Here is a 19,483-nt window from a genome sequence, read left to right as displayed (position 1 = left end):
CGGATTGAGAAGGATTAGTAACATCACATCCTTAGTTTTGTCATAGCAAATACAGGTATTAAATATCTTACCAAAATGATGTTAGATTAAGATAGGAATACATTTTCCAGGGTGGGGGAAAAGGAATTCTATCTGGATGTGCTATGCCACCTGTGGAGTTGCAGGCTTTATTTTTACTATCATTTTTAGAAACAATGAAGGACTCATGGAGCTTATGTGTGGAACCTACTAACATGCTTCTGACATATTTTATTTTTTATGTTTATTTTTAATTTTTATCTATTTCTTTTAGAGAGCACGCGCGAGCAGAGGAGGAACAGAGGGAAAGAGAACCTTAAGCAGGGTCCACACCCACCCCCATCTGCCACCATGTTTTAGACACAGAAATGTTACCATGTCTGCTTATGTCCAGCTGTTTTCATGGCAGCTGTGAAATGCTGGCATGAGACCAATTACACTGGAGAACCATCTATCTCATGGTTCTTCAGAGGCGCGCACATTTTCATCATCTTTTACTTTCTTCCCCCCAGGCTCTGCAGGGGCGCACCTCGGAGTAGTTTATGAACGAGGTGTTGGTAGCAATAACTAACGCATTGTGTTTAAGGTTACAAGATCCCCAAACCAAAAACTACAGGTAGAGACTTCGGCCTGATATGTCTGCAAGAACACAAGATTCAGATGCTTTCAGAGAGGCCTTCAAAACATTACCATTCTTGTCTTCTACTTCGTATCAACGTCTGGTGTTTAAATGCACATGACCTCAGCGTCTTGCGTCGCAAAGGCTGGGAAATGTCCAAAGTGTCGCCCAAAGAGTATTTGCCATTGGGTTTTGATTTGGGTATCCGTTCACCTTGGCTTTTCCAGGATAATCTCAATCACCAAGATTTCGGTGCCATTTTCCAAGGATATTTTCTGAACCAGGATCCATCTCATGAATGGCTCTTCATATTTTAATCTTAAAGGTGACACCCTAAAAAGGCTCTAGGTGGTTTTATACTCTTTTATAGATTTTCCTCAAACTATTCTTTATGAAGGTATAAAATTATACAAAATATCCATAGGAGAGCTAGATAACAGATTAGCACACCTTAAACACCCTTTGAGGTTACCGAGATGGTTTTAAATAAAGACAAGCACCTGGTTTTCCGAAACTCAGACTTTTGACAGAGTTTTAGTTATTTAGTCCATTCAGTGTTAAACATACCCTTTTAATTGTCCCCAGGGAAAATAGTCAAACATTCTCTGTAGATTAGTATTTTTTTTTTTTAAGCATAAAATCCAGCCTTCTACGTTGCTTTCTACAGTACAAATTTAGGTTTTCATTTCTGAATCCAGCCCCCACTAGGCAAGAGCCTCAAAGAACATTTAGCTTCTTTGGAATGCTTACCCAAGTGAATGAGCCCCATCTTTTTTTTTTTTTTTTTTTTTTTTAATGAATTCTAATTAAACATCTACACTGTGATCCTTGTTGGCTAGAGAAAAATGGAGACTTTCCGTCTGTCCCCTTGTGTCCATTCTTTCTAGCTAAATGTTTTCCCCAATTATGTAGACAAACACTGAAAATTGCTCAACCTTGATTTATTTCAGGAAGCTGTCATTTAAGAAGCCCTGATGGGGGCGTGGTCAGGCTGGGCTGGGCTCACTTCCCACCGGCAACCCAGATACTGGTGTGTAATCAATTGTAGTGTTCGTATTAAACCCAGAGTTTCATTTTCTCCTTTGACTGAACCTTCTGTTATGGCCTCATAAAAGAAATCAGCTCCCTTATTTCCCTCATTTAGCTTTTATTTGTGTAGCAGTGTTCGTTTAAAAAGAAGCGAGTTTACTGCTTCTCATAACTTGCTAATTTCCAAGTTAGTTTTTGGAAAAACCTCCAGGATGTCATTTCCCAGACTCTAAAGTCAAACTGCTATGTATTTGAAAAACATTTTCAAGTTGAACAAAACATTTTTCCCTTCTGATTTCAGTGCCTGTGAATGCCAGAAGAAATTTAATTTTAAAAGGAACAAAAAACGAACATCTTTTTCTAGTTAAATCTGAGCATATGCAATACAATGAATTTATATGTGTACACACACACACACACACACACACACACACACACACACGGAAGCTCAGAGGAAGACTCGTGGGCTTGATGTTTGCCATTGTACTTGGGCCCGAACTAGGAAGAGTGCTGAATCCTCAGTGCTTCCATCTGCCCCCCTGGCTTGAATTTGCAAGGCCAAATGATTCCTAGCAACTCAGACTTGGGGAGGGTCCAACTATCTCCTTAAGGACACTTTTCACAGGGAACCACTGTTGCTCTTTATGGTGGACACCAAGAAAAAGTGACATGAGCCAACCCAGTCAAGGTATGGGGCGGTTGGGGGGGGAGCGGGGGTTGGGTCATTCCAGGGAAATTTTATAGGGCCAGATGCATTGTTGAAGTCAGAACATATGATTAAAGACTGCATATCCTCAAAGACATCACCATCAATATTTTTATAGTTGTAAAACTCTTAAAATAAGACGGGCCCTATGGTCAATTGGTTCAACTCCATATTTCATAGATGGTCAAACTGAGGACCCGAAAGAAATGTCATTTGGGTAGTTAATAGTAAGCTCTGGACTATGATTGGTTGTACATCTCTGAGTCCATTCTGGCCTTGCCATGCCCCCTAGGAAGGCTTCCACTCCTACCACTGAAACATACACCGTGTTAAATAGAGAGGGAACAAAGTAGACTTGAATTAAAATTCAAGTCTCCTAACTCTTAAGGTTCCCTTCCCCCCCTTTTTTTTAAATGTTTATTTTTGAGAGAGAGAGAGAGAGAGAGAGAGAGAGCGAGCCTGAGCAAGGAAAGGGCAGAGAGAGAGGGAGACACAGAATCAGAAGCAGGCTCCGGGCTCTGAGCTGTGAGCACAGAGCCCGATGTGGGGTTCGAACCCACGAACTGCAATATCATGACCTGAGCCAACGTTGGATGCTTAACCAACTGAGTGACTGACGCGCCCCAAACACTTTGGTTCTTCGATTCTTTGATTCAGTTATTCCTTTTAGGCTAAAAGATTCATGAGTCATCTTGACCCTACTTCCCTCTTTTTCTTACGCATTCACGCATGAACTTGGGAGTCCTGTTTAATCTTCTACCACACCATTTATCACAAGGCAGCATAAAAACCATATACGGTGATCCAATGTTGTGTAGACAGGCCAGGAAATAGATGGAAAAGGCGAACTACCCTCAAATCAATAAATGAGGTAGAATTTAGGGAACTTTTTCTTATTTTCTTGGTTTTTGTATTAATGTGGTTCACTACTTATAAAGTGAAAAATAAAATTAATCGAGCACATTTAAGATGCAGAAAAGCAGGAGTACATTGAACGTAATCCACGAACAGTGGTTCATGGCCAGGATTCTGGGATCAGACAGTCCTAGGTTGAAATCCTGTGTTTCCTATTGCCTACGTCAGCTTGGCTGACCTTCTCAAGCTGCTTCCTTGCCCTTGAGATGAGAATAATAATGGCGCCTATACTGCACTCAGTGATGTTTGTAAAGTCCACTGCTTCCTGTCTAGGAGTCAGGACTCCATAAATGATGGCTATGGTTGCACTTACAGTTATCATTGTCTTGAAAGCTGGCACAGAGGCCACGCTCACCTGAAGAATCCTCAGGCTGTGCCCGCGTAGCCACACTTGGCCTTGCACTTTTGAATTCTAGGATGTTGTTTACTCTTAAGCAGTTACACTGTGGCTCCTTGAAAGTGGTATATTCACTGGCCTCACAGAGGAAGTAAGAGCACGTGAGCTGGACCCAGCCCGGCAAGGGCAGTGCTGGAGCTGGGGCTCAGACACCAGCAGGTGGACTGGACACGGGGGCTGGTACCCCGGGAGTCGGTCGAGCCAGCAAGCCTCAGTTTCCCAGATTAACCCTTAGATGATCGAGGCCCAACTCCAAGCAGGCCTAGTGCCTCCCGGCTACCGTGCGTGCCCACTGAGGCCACCAGAGCAAAAGGCTTGACTAGTGTTGGTGGCAGCGGGGCCTCTGACTAAAGAGGCCTCCCCTGCTGTCTGCCCTGGGGAGAAGAGGCCACAAAAGGCTTCTCTGGGGAAGCCACCCCTCCCCCACCCCTGCGCTGCACTGGTAAAAGGACAGGGAGGAGGACAGATGACAGCCATTTGGTTAGTAAGACTGGGTTTGTCTAGTAGTTCTCAAGCTTCCAGAAAATTCCAGAGACCTAAATAAAGGACCTCTCGAGCTGTGAACTGGCAGAGCACTTAACTGCTCAAGGCCTTTTCTTCTCCACTTGCAGCTCAGGGGACACTTCTGGATCCTCAAAAGCTACAAGGGACCTCCTGAGGAAGTCAGGTTCTTCGTCCTCCTGTGGCAGGGCCGGGTGGGCCGGGATGCAGGGCGGAGGTAGGCTCCCAGTGACCAGAAGCCTGGGAAGCAAAGGCCCAGAGACTAGAAAAATGCCTTCCCCGGGAGGTTCCATCTCCTCAGGCAAGGACAGTCCCCTTCAGGTCAAATCCCCACCTCCTAATGACACAAAGGCCTACTCTTTTCCTCGCTCCTCCTTTTCTACTAGGCTGCTTTGCCAAATAGAAGGAGGTGGAGTAGAGCATGGGCCTAGGCATGGCAGGGTTAGCAGGCGGCCATCTTCAGGCATCCAGCCCTGAGACAAAGGTACCAAAGCCCTTCTCCGCCGTCCCAGGCTCCTGCCCCCCGGGCACGTGTAACAAGTCTGGGGCACACAGCTTGACGAGTGAGGGTTACTCACAGGGACCACAGCACAGAGAAGTGAGGGACAAATGTTTGGGAAATCCATGAGGTAGCTGTTGTGCATAGAGGGCTCTTGCACAACAAGAATGAGAATTGGAATGAGACAAGTCATTCCAATGAGTTGGAATGAAACATTCCAACTTCACAGGCCACGCACATTTCTGAGGACTAGATGGTGGGGGGTGGGGGGGGGTGGGGGGGGGTAAAGTGCAGCCATTTTAAGCTAGATGAGAAGGACCCATGGGCGCTGGGTGACAGAATCAGGTGTGATCACTCCCTATGCTACTTGCTGGTTGCCGTCCCCTGTGATAAGTCCCTTAACGCTTGGGCCTCACTTTTGCCCCGTGTGAAATGGGGTTCTCGAATGTAAAGCATCTGGCATGGAAGGGAGGCTTAGTAAAGCAGACCCATTCAAGCATGCAGCTTTGCAAATGGAATCGATTGGTAGGAAAAAAATACTAGACTTGTAAAGATATTATTTGAAAATTTTATCTAAAAGACCCCCCCTCTCCCCCACCCCCATGGTCTATTGATTACCTCATTCTCTTTTGTTTTACAAGTGAATGGGAGGGAATCTGGGACAAAGTCCAGTCCAGAAGGGTGGTTTGTAAAGACCCACAGGGACTGAGCGCCCCAGCCCCTCCCAACCCCCCAACCGCCCTCCCCCTGATGGCTGCGGACAGTGGGGGACAGTGGGCCACCACAGCCGCCATCCCCCACAGTGGATTCAGAGAAACTGAATGCCTTACCCTCCTCCCTGCCTGGCTGCTGCTTGTTTCCTGGTCTGGATAGGACTTCGCAAATGCTACCTGTTTTTTTTGTTTGTTTGTTTTTGTTTTTACCATGAGACTTATAAGGCTACCATAAACCCAAAGGCAGAAGACAAGGACTGACTGCACCCCAAACTCTATGAAATCTTTAATATTTTGCATCATTTTAGAAGCTCCATAAAGGTGTCCCCCCTGCAGGCCCCTGGGCTTTCCAACAACTTCATAGCTCGCAAAGCTGTAAACCAATTGCACAACCGTGAGGAGTTAAGTGATGCATTTAGAAGTGATCCTTGGGAGTGGCGGCTGCTCTTTGGGAGGATACAATTCTGCTCAAGCAAAACCAAAGCAAACCTGGGGCGCCTGGGTGGCTCAGTCGGTTAAGCATCTGAACTGGTTTCGGCTCAGCTCGTGATCTCAAGGGTTGGGGGTTTGAGCCCTGAGTCAGGCTCCAGGGCAGAAGCCTGTTTGGGATTCTCTCTCTCTCCCTTCCCCTCCCCTGCTCATTCTCTCTCTCTCTCTAATAAACTTAAAGACAAAAACAAAAACAAACCAAACCCAAACCCAGCACTGCAGCCTTTAGGGGGGCTGGGAGCAGGGACAGTACTGGGGGTGGGGTGGCCGGACAGAGAGGGTCGTGGGCACATTTTCCAGTCGTCATCATACAAGAGAAGGGGAGGACCATCTTTCAGGTAATGGTGGTGACACATGGGAGAGGCTGAAGTCTATCCTTTCGACCCTAGGAGTCCAGTTTAAGGCTTTTTTTTTTTTTTTTTGAGCCCAGACTAAAACCAAAATATATTCTTCTTGTCTTTCAAAACGAAACCAGTACAGTTTGAATAACAACCCCCTAGAGACATTTACTTAATATTTAACTAAGACTCAATTACAAGATTCTACTTCAGAGAATCGGGGGCACAAACTCCGCCGCCTAATTCCACTTCATTCAGTGCAAGTGAGCGCGGGTTACAATCCGGCCAGTGTTGGATACTTTTCAAGACTCATTAATCTCGGGCAAGAACCAATTTAACGAGCAGGGCAGTCTTTTGAAGTGAATCGTGGTAGTAGTTTAAACAGAGGATTAGGAGCTAATCACATTTAAAGTCATCTTGTGGCACTAAAATTGACCCCAGACTAGGGGGGTAAATTACAGGGACTGGGAAGGCTTTTCCCTTCTTCTGACTCCCCTGTGGGACAGCCAGACAGCCGCCTGCCCACATCCAGAGACAGCACCCCATTCTGACAGGTAGCTTATCACGAAGTTTGCCTCTTAGCCATTTTACGGGTCAGTTTTATAAAATAATACTCTAGATTCTACAGCCATTGGACACTGTCTAGGTCATAGGCACAGTTTAAGTGTAAATTTGGGGTCTGCTGTGTACTGTAGATATCAGCTAGTTAGATTTCAACAATCAGAATGTAAGCCAGGGGTAATCCATCATTTTAAACTTGAACTCCCCAACGTGAGTTCATCGGACTTGGGAGAGTAGGAACAGAAGGGCCTGGCAATTATACTCACCAGGCAATTAAGCATTTTCCTTTAAAGTGTTTCTTCAATCACGTTGAACACAAATGGCAGGCAATCTATCAATTATTTAGCAGTGGATTGGATATGGATTTCAGTTGTACTGTCTAATATTGAGGGGATTCACCACACAAGGCGAAATCAGTAAAGGCACATTAGCATTCAGTCTGCAAAAGAGAGGGCGTGCCTTTTGTGTGTGTGTGTGTTTTAATGTAATCTGGCCCAACTTTGGTTCCTTTCTTTCTGACTCCATGCCACAGACGAACCTCTTCTAAGTGTCATACAGGGAACATACAAAGAAGACTCGTGACCACATTTCAAGCCTCTAGGGATCTTCTAGCTGAGTCCTTTCTTGTTAGAGCTGGGATGCTGCAGGCCAGAATCATGAGGTGCCTCGAGCAGGTATCACTGCTTGGATGACACCCAAGCCTTGATATTCCAACCTGGCCCATGGCTCTGTGCCCCAATTAACCGTCTATCCCCAGCCCAAAAAACAAAAGCCACGAATTATTAGAAGAGGGATTGACTGTGCCTGACAACACTCAGAAGCAACAACCAGAAAAGCCGTAAGAACAGTTTGGATACGATAACAAAAACTTTAAAATAATCACACTTAGGGATGCTGGGGCAGCTCAGCCGGTTAAGCATCCGACCCTTGATTTCAGCTCAGGTCATGATCTCACAGTTCCTGGGATCGAGCCCCACGATGGGCTCTGCACTGACAGCAGGGAGCCTGCTTGGGATTCTCTCTCTGCCCCTCTCCCCACTTGCGCGTGTGCTCTCTCTACCTAAATAATAAACTTAAAAAAAAAAAATCATGGTTACGTAAGATTCTTTTAGATGCGATCTTTTGAGGTTAGGTAGAAAACGCAAATGTTTACCGATGAGAAAAAAAACACAAGGAAGAACTCAAGACAAATTTCCACTTCATTGGATTCAGGCAGCACAGCCAGGTTTTCTAGGGGCTGGTTGCCCAAAGAGTAAGCTGTTTATGGCCAGAGAAACCATAGGCCAGAAAGATTAGGTGCCTGAAAATCGGAATCTCAAATTCAAATACCTGAAAGGGGCCACAGGGTGGTCACGAAGGGTAAGACAAGAGGGAGTGCTAAAGTCTGTGCCCCAACTGCACAAAAGCATGGAAATTCAATTTTAAAGGACTTTAAGTCACTGTTAATGATACCATAGAGTTCAACATCATTTCTCAAAGTCCCAAACTTCTAAAAATCTTATAAAGACACACCGCCTCTGATCCATGGAAAATCAATGGTTCAGTATCATTTTATAACTGGTGAAAAAAAAAAATCAAAGCCCACTTAAAAATACTCAAGAGGCACCCTAACAAGTCACAGAAGAGTTCATGCAAATGGCCGACAGAAATTTGAAAAATGCTTTCATCTTCACTAAAAATATATGAAAACTAAATGAGAGGCCATTTTTCATTGGTGAAATTGCCAGTGATTAAAAAGTGAGAACACACAAAGTTTATGAGGAAGAGTCATAATGGGTACTCACACAGGTGTTAGGGGGTACTGATACGAAACAATATTTCTAGGAAAATAATTTAGCCACAGGCATCCCTAAGCTTAATGATTCTATGTGTCAGGAAAAGATTTGCTCCCTTAGGAATAAGCTGATTATTTCCTAGTGGATGTAATTTCATGTCATTTTGGTTTGGTCACGACAAAGTTCAAAGGCCAATCTGTGGCTCAACTGTGAATCAACAGGCTACACTGAACTTCAGACGAAGCCTTAATCTCCTATTCTATCTGTATTTCCCCCTAATTTTGCTTTTCCCATTTTTTTCTTGCAGCTCATTCTGAATTGCCATGAAATAGCTGTGAAAAGAGATATATAAGTAAGTAAAATATCCTAAGAACGAGAAAAAAAAAAAGCTTTCCAAGGATCAACTGTGGTAACAATATTTGCAATGCTATTCACTAAATGGAGAAAAACTTGCTTTTGCAAAGAAGTGAAATTCAGCCTCCTGTTACAAAGCCGACCACCATGCCGTATCACGGCTTCCAACCTTTTAAAGATGCAGCAATACTATTTTTTTTAATGTTTACTTATTTTTGAGAGACAGAGAGACAGAGCATGAGTTGGGGGGGCGGGGCGCAGAGAGAGGGAGACACAGACTCCAAAGCGGGCTCCAGGCTCCGAGCTGTCAGCACAGAGCCCGACACGGGGCTCGAACTCATGAACCGTGAGATCATGACCTGAGCCGAAGTCAGACACCTAACAGACTGAGCCACCCACGTGCCCCTGTAATATTATTGTAAAGTTTTTATTTTTTGATGGGCCTGCCCCATACCAAAACGGAAGTCAAGAGACAGGATGATCACTCTGGATGGTGACTCTTTGTAAAGCACGATCTAGCACATCTTAGATAATCCATTCACAGGCTTCTCTGTTCGGTGAAATCCAATGCCAGGTCAAAAACCTTGATAAGTGACTAGAAGAGGGAAAGGATGACGGGATTGACATTTTTTCGGCTAACTGCAAAGGCTTGTCTACATTTTCTGGGAGAAAAGATCTTTCGCTTGTCAACAAAGTTATATCAAAGACACTTAAATAGAACATAGTTAGTAAATGCCATATGGGCACACTTGACGCACAATCCTAGCAAATGTGCAATCAAAGGTAACTGGGCAAGGCATTTTCACGCTTAAAGCCTCAGCTTTAACATTTCTTAAAAAAAAAAAAAAAAAAAAAAAAAAAAAAGGAGCGTGTTCTAAGAAGCGACAGCAGTGTCTGCCTCCAGCACAGGAGGAGGCCCTGGGAGCCTGGATCAAACCCACTTAACCCCACGCGATCCTGGGTGAGCGATTTAACCTCTCTAGACATCAGTTCCAGATCTGTAAAATGGGCTGGCAGTAACCACGTCTCAGGATCGCCGGCAGGATTGAATGAGATAAAAATATGTAAAGCAATATCCCAGTGAGTGGCCACATTCGCTGCGGGTTCAGCATGGGCTAGGGCTAATTGTTATCGGAAGTATTATTATCCCAGCCTATAAAATGATGCAACTGATACTAACCCATTGTTATGAAATCAAATAAGATAATAAACACGGATGCCAATAAAAGCAATAAAAGATGTACAATGTGTGTGTGTGGGGGGTGGGGCACAGTTATAATTGTGACGAGGAAGCACATCATCTAACCACACATCCTGCTCGGCTACCTCTGACAGTATGAGTCACTCCCACTATAACAAATGATTTTTAAATGCAATAACACCTGTTGAGACTTCATCCAACGACAACTGTCGATGGAGTGGAAAAATCTGACAACAGGTTTGGCCTTCCTGAACGCAGCTGCCTTCCAAAGGATTTGGGGCGAGATCAGATGTTTAAAGCTAGGAGGCTCCAAGCTCCGCCCCTAGGTAATTAACTTCACTTCCTCCAGGCTCCCTGAGACCTGGCCCCTGATTTAGGATATCCCTATGCAGGAGAGGCCCCCTCGGTGGAAGCTCATTATCCAGGAGCACCTCACTGTGCTCCACCCTTCCCCCCCTCCCAACCCCCCCCCCCCCCCCCACACACACACACACTGTGGGGATTCCCCTTCCCTTCCGGCCTTCCCCACTGGAGCCAAAACCATCTCATTATTATCTCTGCAGCCAGCACAGAGCTCCCCCTACCACCTTGCAATCTCTCTCAATCTGCGTTTCTCTCAGGGCTTCTGTCTCTCTGTTTCTCTCTCTGTGTCTTTCTCAGTCTCTCTCTCTCTCTCTCTCTCTCTGTCTCTGGGCCTCTCCGTCTCTGTCTCTTGGTCTCTCTCTGGACCTCTTCTCCTCCCTGGGTCTCTCTCTGGGCCTCTCTCCCCCTCCTCTCCTCCCTCTCCACCCCCTTTCCCTCCTCCCCTGCCCCCAGTTTCTGCCCTTCCCCTTCCATCTCTCTGTCTCCATCTATCTCTCCTGGGATGGGCTCCACTGTCCGCACCAGGAGCTAGGACCTCGCACGCTGCCTTGAGGACCCAGCTGACCACCCAGATATGGAACCCCGAGCACGGGTGCCTTGCATGTGACCATGCATCCATTTCTAAAAGCAAGTGACAGGTCGCCAAAGCCCAGGACAACCTGCTCCTCAAAGGAGCAAAGATTTCATCAGCTCTCTGTCCAACAAAAGGCTGGTAATTCTATCTCACACAGGAAATCCTTTGAGCACTTGGCAATGAGGTCTCCACCGTGAAAAATAACCAAGACGACAATCAGAGCGTCCCCTAACTACCATCAGGTGTCAAGATCCTCCCGGCCCCTCAGGAAAAGTGGTCTACCCTCAGTGGGGGACGCAGCTGGCCCGGAGTACAATCAGTCCAGTACACTTGAAAAATTATCAGAAGTGATTTTGCATCATTTGCTTCATTCAACCACTATGAATGTTGGAACACTGATAATAATATCCAGAAAATAAATGCACCATGCACCTTTCGTGCATTTCGGGAATGCTCCCTGCCCCCATCAGCTCTCCCTGCCTCCCAGTTGTCCCAGGGTCGCACTGCTCTGCAGGTAGGGAAGGGAGAGGCAGAAAGAGAGATGCACAGTTCCGCTAATGTTCCCCTTTTGCAAGATGCATATATGCTTTTGCAGATTCTCAGATCAGATTCTCATAGAGGAGCTAGATTTCAGACTCAGCTGGTTGGGAGACAGGGATGGGGAAAGGAACCAGTGGCTTGTGTTTTCGAGTGTAAGGGAGGGGAAAAAAAAAAGTCAGGAGGAATTTGGGGCCAAATAATCATAACTATAGCCCTGGAGACCTCAGTGGTTCCTTAGGCTAGAGGCTTCAAACCAAGCCCCGTACGCGTGGACATCAAGGATTCTTTGTTCAGCGGACATACATTGTTTTAAAGATGTAAGCCTACATTTAAGAAAATGGGAGGCTTCCCATGAAAAACAAATCTGGCAACTCCAGCCCCTTTTGCCTCATGGCAGCCACAGGTGGCCCTACGGGCGGCCACTACCCCGTGTCCCTCGTGGCCGCACGGTGACCCTCCCTGACACCCACACCACTCTCCCCACTCTCCCCACTCGGGGTATCACTGTTTCACTTCCCTTTCCCTGCCTTAAAGGATATGTGAGATTATGGCTTCTGACCGAGGCCATTCTCACTTGGTCTACAGAGGAGAAGAATAAAGCCCAGCGTGGTGCAGTCACTTGCTTAAGATCACACAGCTTCTCGGAGCAGAGCCGCACAAGAACCCAGACTCCGTTCACAGAGCCAAGTGCTTCTGAACCTCTGTTTTCAGTGCAGAACCTTGAGTCGGGGGAAACAGCTGCCGTGCTGGTGACCTTGCCCTGATCCTCCCTCCAGTGAAACCACCTGACCTTCCAACCGATCGATCATTAAGACTCCTTCCCCTTCACGAACTAGTCGCTAAGCATCACCATGTTCAAGTAGTGACTCACAGAGTCCGCCCACATGTCAGGCCCCTAGTTCTGGGCACTAGATGGTCTCCTGAGACCACTTGCAATTATTAGTTAACAGCTTCTAGTTTCCAGTTTTTGGCCAAATTGTACTAAAATTGGCCTCTTGGGAGGTTGCATTTCCTGCCCCTACAAGGGCTCCCAGAAATGTCCTTTCTTCTCTGCACATCACATCATCTCTCTCTTCCGGTTTTATTCGCCCAAACGGGGGTGTAGGACAACGTACATGAACCAGGGGTTTGCTTGCTGTTTGCAAACAAAACAAGTTGTGTTCATAGCTTTTTAATTTGTCCTGTTACTTTTCCAAAATAAACCACCTGAAAATTCAACTCTAAGCGATTTTTTTTTTTTTAAAGAACATATACACCACGTCCTTGAATGCCAAAGCAGGTCACGGTTGTGGGAGTAGCAGTGGTTAGAAGGTAATAAGGATACTTACAACCCATATGATGACCAGTCTTCTGGATAAATAAGGATCAATATTCCAGTGAGTGAACGGAAGAAAGGTGATGTAGAACACTTCTTGACCCAAAGCGGCTGAGAATCTGAATAGGTAATAGTAGAAATAATTCTTCACAATGTACTTCTGTACAGAAGCCTAGAAGACAAAAGTGAGAAGGCTCTGAGTTCATCCAACAGGTCACCGCAAGGCCAGTTTTAAAAACCTCTAGGGATGCCTGGGTGGCTCAGTCGGTTGAGCGTCCGACTTCGGCTCCGGTCACGGTCTCCTGGTCCGTGGGTTTGAGCCCTGCGTCGGGCTCTGGGCTGACGGCTCAGAGCCTGGAGCCTGCTTCCGATTCTGTCTCTCCCTCTCTCTCTGCCCCTCCCCTGTTCATGCTCTGTCTCTCTCTGTCTCAAAAATAAATAAACGTTAAAAAAAATTAAAAAAATAAAAATAAAAACCTCTAAAACTCCCCAGGAATTCAACTGCCAAGGTGCTTCCTCTATGAATTGTATGTATTTTGCTCGGCAATTGTAGGTAATCACTCAGCAATTACAGTATCACTGCTATCAGGGTTCATTGTTGAACATCTATCAGTCCCGATTTGTCCACACAAACACAGATGTTAGTTCATCATAAAATTAAGTAACATCCAAGACAGGATATCAGGAGAGGGCGAACGAAAGAGCCGAAAACGTTGTTTCCTGTGCACGTACGGAAGGTGAACTCTGTACGGAGTTCGGTATATTAGGATACGCTCTGGGGCTAGGACTGTGGGGGCTGGAATAACGTCCCCAATGATTTCCACACCCCAAGGGATCTGTGAATTTGCTGCTTTACACGGCAAAAAAGGACCTTGCAGGTATAAGGAATGATGTTGAGATGGAGAGATTATCTGGTTGGGCTCAGTGTGGTCACAAGGATCCTTACGAAATAGGAGGGGGGAGGCAGGAAGTCAAGGGGAGTGTCATCTGAAGATGGGGCGAGGGACCACGAGTCAGCGCAGGGCACCTTCTGGAAGCTGGAGAAATAAGGGAGCAGATTCTCCCCTTGAGCTTCCAGAAGCAATGTAGCCCCCGTGACGCCTTGATTTCGTCCGAATAAGAAGCATTTTGGACTTCCGACCTCCACAGCTGTAAGAGAATAACTTTATTTTAAGCCACTAAACTTGGGATAACTTGTGGCAGCAGCCGTGGATAACCAATACAGAGACTTTGGAAAAATCACTTGCCAGTGTGTCTTTTTAGTTTACCTTTAATTTCTATTTTTTAAAGTTTATTCATTTATTATTTCAGAGAGGGAGAGTGAGCGAGAGAGCGAGCGCACAAGCAAGGGAGGGGCAGAGAGAAGAGGTTAAAGGCAGAATTGGAAGCAGGCTCCAGGCTCTGAGCTGTCAGCACTGAGCCCAAGGTGGGGCTCGAACTCACCACCGGGACATCATGACCTGAGCCAAAATCGGACGCTTAACCAGGTGCCCCAGGTTATCTTTAAAACGGAACTAGGACAGTCAACGCAGTACGGGGAGGGTTTAAGAAACACATCAAGTGCACGCAGGGGCTGCTAAAATGCAATTGTATTTTCTGTCACCCTTTCCCTTCCTCTTATCCCTGCAATAGGCAGGTGGAAAAAAAAAAAGGACTTAAGGGTAGGTTAAAATAGGAATAGGCAGACAACCTATTTTAAAATATGATGCATGGGGGCGCCTGGGTGGCGCAGTCGGTTAAGCGTCCGACTTCAGCCAGGTCACGATCTCGCGGCCCGTGAGTTCGAGCCCCGCGTCGGGCTCTGGGCTGATGGCTCAGAGCCTGGAGCCTGTTTCCGATTCTGTGTCTCCCTCTCTCTCTGCCCCTCCCCCGTTCATGCTCTGTCTCTCTCTGTCCCAAAAATAAATAAACGTTGAAAAAAAAAAATTTAAAATATGATGCATGTCCTTAAATTAATATCAGTAACAAGTTAACAAAAACATTGTCACCCTGTTAAATAACCCCCCCCAAAAAAAATCAGTTTTAATGCTATTTATAGTTGGCATAGCCTTTATATAAATAAAATCAAAGCAAAATGCCAACACTGAGAAAGGGGGAGAAGGTGGCCCCCTTCTTTGGCTTTGCTTTGTTTTACACAAAGTCCAGGGTCCTTAAGTCCTGGGAGAATTCGGAGAATAAGTGGCACACGTTTATTCTGCAAAGAAATGTGCCTACGACACACCCAGAACCTGTGCTGAGTGCCAAGAATATTTAGAAGAGCCAGGCATGGTACCTGGCTTCAAGGAGCTCCTGTGGGGGGCGCCAAAGAGTACTGTTTGGGGGAATGAATTTGTCAAGGACCAAACTGTGTTTGAGGCCTTGCAAAAAGCCAAGGTTACTTTTATACTTTAGGAATAATAATAATAATAAAAAGATGACCTTGGAAATTGTGAGAATATTAACTGGTCTTGACAATGTTGGCTGCCTGCCAAGTACACCCTCCTCTCTCCTAAAAGGTTCCTGATTTAATCCCAGCACCTCTACGTCCCCTGGAGGCACAGGACTCAGGGGGAAGTTGACACCTGCTCTCAGCTCCAGTCATGGGAAGTTCAAGCATTCAGCCTCAAGCCAAAAAGTACCCTGCAGTGGCCCTGGAGAAAGTCACCGGTCAGGGGCAAGCACAGGTTGTAAGCTCAAGATTCATCTCTCTCGAGGGACAGGCTTTACTTCTAAATGTAAATTCAAGTCAGAGTGGAAATAGATCCGTCCTAAGTAGGAAAGACGACAATGCTCAAAACGAATTAAATGAGGAAGAGCATAGTTTCACCTCTCTGCCGAGATATTATGGCTGGATTTGCAGGACAAGGACCAATAAAATAGTGACAAATGAAAAAACTTCTCTCGGATGCGAGGATTAATCTCTGCAGCTTCTGTTTTATAAACATCCATCCTGCAGGCCCGCCCTTGAGGCAAAGCCTGTGAAAAGCCCCTTTGTCCATAAAGATTAGTTATTTTAACCCACCAGCTACCAGTATACCCAGCAAGGAGTCCTGCTGGAGGCTTTACAGGGAGAAATTTCCCAAACTCTGAAAAGGGTCAAACTCCTCCCTCGTGTCACTGCACAGTACTCAAATGTTATAGGACATTAGAAACACGCGGCGACAACCATTTCCCTACCCTAGAGATTTATTTACCTGAGACCAAGTTCAAGATCTTAAGCCTAGTAAATAATTGAAAGACTGTCAGGGAGGATAGCAAACCACTTTTTAGTGTTGCAGATTACTAATTAATATCTTCAGACTTGCTTTTTACAAGCTCTTGGGAATTCTCTTTTTTTGGAGGAGAGCTAGATATTCTCTAACTCTTCTCAGGGACAGAAGAAGCAAAAGTGAAACTAAAAATATCCACGTATATATAGGACGCCCAAAGGATTTTTTAGATAACATCTCTGAATATGTAATTAAGTAGCATGAGAGCCAATATCTTCGTCCAAATTCTCGGTAATTATAGGTACCTAAATAAAACAATCGGGTGCTTGTCTTTTCAGAACAAGAATCTACGTTTCCCTTGCAGGAGATCTCAGAGCAGATGACTTCAGTATCTCTTTGGAAATAACAAGAGTGCCAGTGTTGGTCCCATCGGGAACAATTAGAGGGAGAAGAAACGGGGGTTAGAAATAGAAATGGTATAGAGCCGGGGGCAGAGAGAGGAGTAAAAGCTGGGAGATAGGAAACCAGGTCCCAGAACTCTGCTTCTATATTTCTGTAGAGCCAGCCACACATGGGCGCTGACAGGCCAGGCTGTGGGCAGTGTCTCTGGGGCGTGAACCGAGGCAGCAGGGATTAGCAGCTAAGTTTTTTAGGCAAAAGATCATAAAGGCATTGAACACTTAGGCGGGTGGAGAACCACTTTTAGAAATAAAATACTTCTCAGGGCGCCTATCTGTCGCAAAGCCAGATGAAGAAGTTTCTAGCGAACAGGAACGGTGAGATGGAAATGACCACATACCCGTTTTTTACTAACTGCAAAATGTCATGGAGAGTCTCCTCTGTGTGTTTTATTTGTGGCCTTATTCTCCTGAAAGTTCAAGCAGATACACGACTTCTGGACTCAGCGCGGCCCCGGGAACACCTGAACGGTGTTTTGTTTTCCAAACACGCACGGAGGAGCCCTGAACGCCAAGGAAATACAGCCAGGTCAGCACCACTGAATAGACTCAGGGCTGACCCAGAGGGCAGAGGAGCGAACACTGAACAGACTTGGCAGAGGGCCCGGCTTTTGAGCTTTCAAAGGAGGAGGGACACAAGGAATAGCTTTTAGCCAAACAATAAGTGACCTTGGGGAAGTCAGTGCACCTTTCTGCACCTCAGGGGCCTCCGCTGAGAAGGATGGAGTCTGATTATTTCAGCTGCTTTTTAATATACACACACACACACACAAAAATAGATGGGGAAAGTTATCCCAGCGCCTATTATATAAAATAAGGAAGTCTGTACTAACTGGTTGAAAGTGAGGGAAGGTCTAGGGAACCCCTATTTTCAGGCCAGCCCACCCTGAAGCCCCAAGCCTCTTTCTGGAATGCCTCCTTGAAATAGGTCAGAGTCAGTTTGAAAACCACGGACCTTAATTTCTGTCAGACCTCTTGGAGCTTTCTGTAATTAACCTTGGGCCTTGAGTACCGGGGCTAGATAGGTATTCCGACCTCGAGGTCTTGAAAGGATTTGATAAACTTTGCACCAATGTCCTTGCAAGGTCGTTTTCCTTATCTCTGTTGGTTTTTTTCAGACCTGAGCTGTAAATGCGTTTTCCAAAGGTCAAGTTTGAGACAGAGCCCACAGGAATTCGCCTCTGGGGCGATGGTGTTCGGCTGTGCACTTTAAATGGGAGCAATAGGAAACTCACCGTCTAGGGCTAAGGGGGATCAAATCTACGTGGGGGATGGCACGGCCTTCCTTAAAAATAAGTTTAAGGGGCACCTGGGTGGCTCAGTCGATTGAGCGTCCGGCTTCGGCTCAGGTCATGATCTCTCAGTTTGTGAGTTCGAGCCCCTGTCTGTGCTGACAGCTCAGAGCCTGGAGCCTGTTTCAGATTCTGTGTCTCCCTCTCTCTCTCTGCCCCTCCCCCACTCATGCTCTCGCGCTCTCTCTCTCTCTCTCTCTCAAAAATGAATAAACGTTAAAAAAAAAAAATAAGTTTAAGACCCAGGGGCGCCTGCGTGGCTCAGTCTGTTAAGCATCCGACTTCAGCCCAGGTCATGATCTCACGGCTCCTGAGTTTGAGCCCCGCGTTGGGGTGCCGACAGCTCAGAGTCTGGAGCCTGCTTCGGATTCTGTGTCTCCCTCTCTCTCTGCTCCTCCCTCACTCATGCTCGGTCTCTCTCTCCCCTTCAAAAATAAAAACATTAAATAAATGTAAAAAAAAAAAGTTTAAGACCCAAAGCTCTTTTATAATACACACAGAACAGCAGCACTCCCTTCACCATGGCCTTGCTTTAGAGAAGTTTTACAGACTGAGGAGGCAGAAGCCACTGAACGCAGAGCAGATGTCCTGTGACAACAGGCCAGGGAGAGGGAAAGGCCCAATGTCCGGGGGTCACGAACACGGGCTCCGGAGGCAAAGGTCTCCCAGCGAATCCCAGCTGCTCCCCCACACGCTACCTGAATAGTCTCACACCAATGACGCAATCTCCCAGGGCCTCAGTTTCCCCTTCTGCAAATGGGAATAATAACAGTATTTACCACTCAGCGACGCCGGCAAGATTAAATAAATCAGTAACGCTGACGGAGCGTGCAAAGCAGTCCTTGCAGAGCCGGGCGGGAAAACAAAAGAGCTGCCAGCCACGGACGAGGATGTAGCCGCCAAGATTTCTCAGAAACACGTGCAGGTCACCTGGGGCACCTTGTTAAAGTGCAGTTTTTGAAGGATCACCTGGGGGGGGGGAGGGGATGCTCTGCGGGCCACCGATCTCCCAGGTGATCCGTATGTTGCCAAGTTGCCAAGCCTCAGACCAGGCTTTGAGTAGAAAGGTCAGCCCCCTGAAGAGCTTTTAAAGCCAAAAGTCAAGGGGCGCCTGGGTGGCTCAGTCGGTTGAGCATCCGACTTCGGCTCAGGTCATAGATCGAGCCCCGTGTTGGGCTCTAAACTGTCAGTGCAGAGCCCTCTGAGGATCCTCAGTCCCCTCTCCCCACCTCTGTCCCTCCCCTGCTCGAGCTCTCGCTGTCAAGAATAAATAAACATTAAAAAAAAAAAGTCAAGCTCTCAGAGTTAATCCTCCCTGTTGGAGGAAGTCTCAATGGGAGTTTAGGAGCATAGGATAGCGTGATCAAAGCAACAGGTCAAAATGCTGGTGGCAAACCAGAAGGGGACAGTTAGCAAAGTCCATGGACGACCCTCCAATAGGGTCTGAACACAAGATCTGAGCCCAGACAGGCACCTCGATGGCAGGAAGTACTAAAGGGAAGACAGGTGTAAGAGACGCCCCACCGAAGTAGCAGCAGGATCAAATAACCACCTGATAATGCGGAAAGAAGGCAGCCATCTTGGGCTCCTTGCCTTTATCGAGAAGAGTTTGCATAAATTCCTGGATGACAAACCTTA

The 19,483-nt window shown here is 46.4% G+C and overlaps 1 protein-coding gene across 5 annotated transcripts in view; it reads right to left on the bottom strand.

Annotated features, from left to right (window-relative positions):
• Positions 1-19,483, bottom strand: part of SGPP2 (sphingosine-1-phosphate phosphatase 2) — a 108,524-nt gene that overhangs the window by 49,780 nt on the left and 39,261 nt on the right. For all 5 annotated transcript variants that reach the window (XM_045481436.1, XM_045481440.1, XM_045481438.1 and 2 more), the window contains one exon: positions 12,921-13,079. In XM_045481436.1, coding sequence (XP_045337392.1) covers positions 12,921-13,079 — 159 coding nt within the window. The remainder of the gene's footprint in view (positions 1-12,920; positions 13,080-19,483) is intronic.

Source organism: Leopardus geoffroyi, chromosome C1 (genome assembly GCF_018350155.1).
Source record: "Leopardus geoffroyi isolate Oge1 chromosome C1, O.geoffroyi_Oge1_pat1.0, whole genome shotgun sequence".
Classification (NCBI taxonomy): Eukaryota; Metazoa; Chordata; class Mammalia; order Carnivora; family Felidae; genus Leopardus; species Leopardus geoffroyi.
This window is presented reverse-complemented; position numbering and strand designations above follow the sequence as displayed.